Here is a 4,162-nt window from a genome sequence, read left to right as displayed (position 1 = left end):
GTCAGCTGGGGCGAAGGGTCGGCGGGGTCGGAGGTTTTGAGGCGCCGTTGGGTGGGGGGATGAGGGGCCCGGGCGATTGAGGAGGGATTATCATGGGTTTGTTGAGGTCATGGGGGGTCATAGGTGACTGGTTATAAAGGGGTTGATGGGTGGCAGGGGTTGGGGTTTGGGATGTGTGGATTTGAGTCAAGTGGGGGTTTTCAAGTTGAGGGGGTGACAAGTGCCACGGATGGCAGGCAACATTACGTTGTGGGATTCATTGGACATTGGGGGCGCACAAGGGAAGGTGGGGGGTCGTCATGACACGCAAACGCATGGGCGTGGGCATGGCGGGAGAGCTTCGGCTGGAGGCCAAGGCAACAAAGTGTGACTGCCGGGGGGAGTCCGCGGGAGCATGAGACGGTGGCATCATCATTCGCGACGCGGCCGGAATTCGATGCAGGCCGGGGATTGTAGAGAGCGCACAAGGGTCAAAGTGTGAGGGAAGGGACCAAGCGGCCCCCCCGGCCCCCGCCTGCCAGTCACCCATTCTGAAAACCCACCATCTTGCTGCCCCTCGCCACCGACCACCGAGCTGCCGCCGCCGCCGGCTGAAGAAGCCGCCCCGAAGCCGCGCAGCCCCCGGCCCCGCGGCGGCGCCGGCGCACCCCTCCAAGCGGGTGCGTCGTATCCCACAAAGCGGCAGCGGGAGAGCAGCAGGCAGTACTCGCTGAGCTGGCGCGGATCCGACACCCCGTCCTGGCGGAGCTGCAGCTCGAGCCGCGCGTGAAGAACGTGCAGCCTGGGGCGTGCGAGGGGTGAAAACAAGGGGTGCTGTTAGTGGTGCCCGCACTGAGGCTGAGGTTGAGCTGCATGGTGTCCCCACCCCCCGTTCCCCCTGTGCAGGGGGCAGCAAACAGTTGCAGCGGGGGTTTTGGGGCGGATCATCGCCAAACAGGCAGGGCCGCCGCTCACACCCCGAGGCCGGTGTCGTCGTGCCTAAGCAATCTCGGGCGCCCTCCAGGCACAAACCCCCTGGATCACAGTCACGAGGGCATGAACGCGGTGGGAAAACGCTCCCTCATTATCGCTGCCGCCTCAGGCCAGGTCGCAACCGCCGCACCTGATCCAGTCAGCGGCTGCCCCTATTTCTTGGCAAAACCCCAGGGCCGAATCGAGCAGCGCAGCCTCCGCCGCCAGCAGCTCCCCGCAGCTCCCCGCGCCGCCGCCGCCGCCGCCGCGGCCGCCGCTGGCGTCACCGCCTGCAACGTCCACGTCCGCGACCGCGGCCGCGAGGCGCTTCGCGAGGCGCTCGGCCAAGTAGGGGCGGTCGAGCTGTGTGTCTGAGCCCAGTGGCTCGGGGAAGGCGCCGCGCAGGGCGTCCATCTGCCCGACAGATATTGGGAGTTGGGGAATCGATTGATCAGGAGGACGGCAGCGAATGCAGCGTTGCTCAGTGAGCAGCGCCCGGCGGCGCACCCCGACAGCAGCGCGACCGGGGCGCCGGTGCTCAGCGCAGCGCGCGCCCGCGGGGCTGCAGGAGCAAGCGCATGCGTAAGGAGCGGGGGCATATGGATAGCAAGTCGAGACGAGCAACAATGCGAGGCGCCTCAATAGTGTTACACGCCCACCTGTTCGACCGTCAGATGGGCCCACGCGCACAGCGCGTACCGTGCCGCGCCGTCCCTGTCTTCCAAGACCCACGCCGCCACCAGCTCCGCGTGCACCCCCGCCGGCAGCAGCGCCAACGCCTCCCCCGCCACCAGCCCCTGCTGCAGCACCCGCAGCCGCGCAGCGGGCGGCGCGGCGGCCGCGTCGCAGAGCGCCGCCGGCAGCTGCGCGGCGCGCAGCTTCCCCAGAGCGCCCAGCGGCGGCGCCGCCGCCGCCGCGGCCGCGTCGGCGCGCGCGGCGCGGTCGAAGGCGGATGGGGAGTACTGGTCTGGAGACAGGCGCGTGGGCAGCTGGGGCTGCGGCGCGCGGCGGGACGGCTGGGGCGGGGCGTCCGCGGCCGCGGGGGCGGCGGCGTCCTCTGCAGCTGTTTCATCAAGGGCCGGCGGTCCTGGGGCGCCCCACTCGTCTGAGCCCTGCGAACGGGCGGATGGCAGGAGAATCGTGGAAACAGGGCCGGGCGCGGCGATCTGCCATCCTCTGGGGACAGGGGCAACGCCTTGCCTTGCTCCGACAGCGCGAGCCCGTCCGCCCCCCTCTCCTTCCCTCTCTCCCCCCAGCTGCTCGCACACACAGAGTTTGGGTTCAAGAACCCTCACCAAAAAAGGCCCCCAATCAGCAGCCCCCAGACACGCTTCCCCAGCAGGGCCCCACCCACCTCATCATCTGAGAAATCGAGGCCCAGCTGATCTGTCAGGTACGCTAGGACCCTACCCCGCCCCTCGGGCCCCTGGCCCCAGTCGCGCAGCGCCAGCAGCGTCCGCAGCGGCTCGAGCGCGGGGGAGTTTCCGTCGGGCTCCTGCGGTGACCCGAGGCGCGGCGGCGGTGGGGGTGGCGTGGGGCCCACGACAAAGGGTGAGGCGAGCGGACTCTGCAGGCAGGTGGTGCACTTGTTCATGAGCCACGAGCGGGGGGATGGCGGCTGCGGCGCGCACCCTTGGTGGATGCAGCGTAATCAGGTGGCAACAAGGGCGCGCCGGGGGCCGCCGCTGTCGGGTGGAACCATGGCCCCCGCCCTGGCTGCCCCTCGGAGCCTCCCATACCCTACCTCCAGCATCCTGCATAGATCCGCGTAGTGCCGCCTGGCACGCGGCAAGTCGTCATCCTGGGCCGCCAGCAGGGCTGCGAATGAGGGGCACGAGCATGCATCGCTGTGTGAGGAGCGGGTCACCGGACGGCGCCGGCCGTGCATGCACCATCCTAGCCGGACGAGGCAGGTTTGTGTGCGCAGCAGCCCTCAAATGTAGATATGTGAAATATACATCGCCTTCGCCTAACATGCGTCCATTAAGAATGACGCGCGCATTGACCTGCTTACCACTCAGGAACGCGTGCTCACGGGTCCCGGGAGCTGTCAGCTTATCTAGTACTACCTCACGTCCACCATCCTGTAGCGCACCGCCCAAGACCAGCCCCTCGAGGACCTTCAGTTCGAGATCATCAGCGGGATCCATCGGAAGGCAAGCTTGTATCCCGCATAAACCCTGTCACTGATTGAGAAAAGGTGGCTAATGTTCGCATCCACTCCACTCAACAGCAAGTGTGTCTCTTTCGCGTGCTTTTGATAGTGCATACGCTGGGCATGTCGGGCAGCCTGGCGCAGCTGCTGGCACAAGGGAAGGGCGCCTGCCCGCGCAACGTCCTGGAGGCGCCATGTCCGCCTGAAGCAAAGGGACGCCATAGCGGTGAAAAGTGTTGTGGCTGTTTGCACTCGCGGCACTGCTGTCCACTGACCCCAGCATCCCCGCACGCGCCCGCCACCCGCCACCCCCAACCCGGTGTACATCTCCCAGCGCCCCGAGGGCGCTGACGCCATGCTCACGCTCAGATAGCGAGTGAAGGCCAATGCGGCGCTGCACACCGCCACGAAGGCCACTGGCGTCCCCGTGTACGCCGTCATCAAGTCGATGTCCACATCAAAGCTCATAAAAGCATTCCGTACGCTGCTGGGAGTTGAACCTGCGACCGGTGGCTTCTTTGGCGCGGTTGCGGGCGGCGGCCGTGCAGACAGTGACGACGAAGACGCCAGCGGCGGTGCGACGCTGCCCGGCGGCGGCACCGCGTGGGGCGCCGGGCGGCCGTGGCGCGATGCTGTGCGGCAGGATCGAGCGTGGCAGCGAGCGGGGACGACGACGGCGACGACTTGGCGTGCGGCGAGGGCGAGGACAACGTGGCAGCCGTAGCGGAGGCCGCAATGCTAGGCCGCGCGGCGTATGGGGGCGGCGGGGCCGTCGGCAGCATCGGCCGCATCGGCCGCAGCGGCAGCAGCGGCAGCAACGGCAGCAGCGGCAGCAGCGACAGCAGCGGCAGCAGCGGCAGCAGCGGCAGCAGCGGCAGCAGCAGCAGCAGCAGCTAAAAAACACAGCGGGGGAGCGCGAGGGGCGCAAAGAGGTGCAGCTGGCAATGGAGCAGATTGCGATCCCTTTGAAGCAGACCGTTGAGTTGCTGCTGCGCAGCGCGGGCGTGTGGGACGCGCAGGCCGCCATTATCGCGCGTTACCGGCGGGGCGTGGAGG

The 4,162-nt window shown here is 68.0% G+C and overlaps 1 protein-coding gene across 1 annotated transcript; it reads right to left on the bottom strand.

Moving 5' to 3' along the window:
• Positions 1 to 107: 107 nt before the first annotated feature.
• MNEG_5786 (hypothetical protein) lies at positions 108 to 2,704 on the bottom strand (the record flags this gene model as incomplete). Its single annotated transcript, XM_014045739.1, has 6 exons — positions 108 to 127; positions 543 to 781; positions 1,103 to 1,365; positions 1,611 to 2,063; positions 2,306 to 2,446; positions 2,696 to 2,704. 6 exons carry the CDS (start codon positions 2,702 to 2,704, stop codon positions 108 to 110), a joined length of 1,125 nt encoding a protein of 374 aa, XP_013901193.1.
• Positions 2,705 to 4,162: the final 1,458 nt, after the last annotated feature.

Source organism: Monoraphidium neglectum (genome assembly GCF_000611645.1).
Source record: "Monoraphidium neglectum strain SAG 48.87 unplaced genomic scaffold scaffold00885, whole genome shotgun sequence".
Taxonomy (NCBI): Eukaryota; Viridiplantae; Chlorophyta; class Chlorophyceae; order Sphaeropleales; family Selenastraceae; genus Monoraphidium; species Monoraphidium neglectum.
This window is presented reverse-complemented; position numbering and strand designations above follow the sequence as displayed.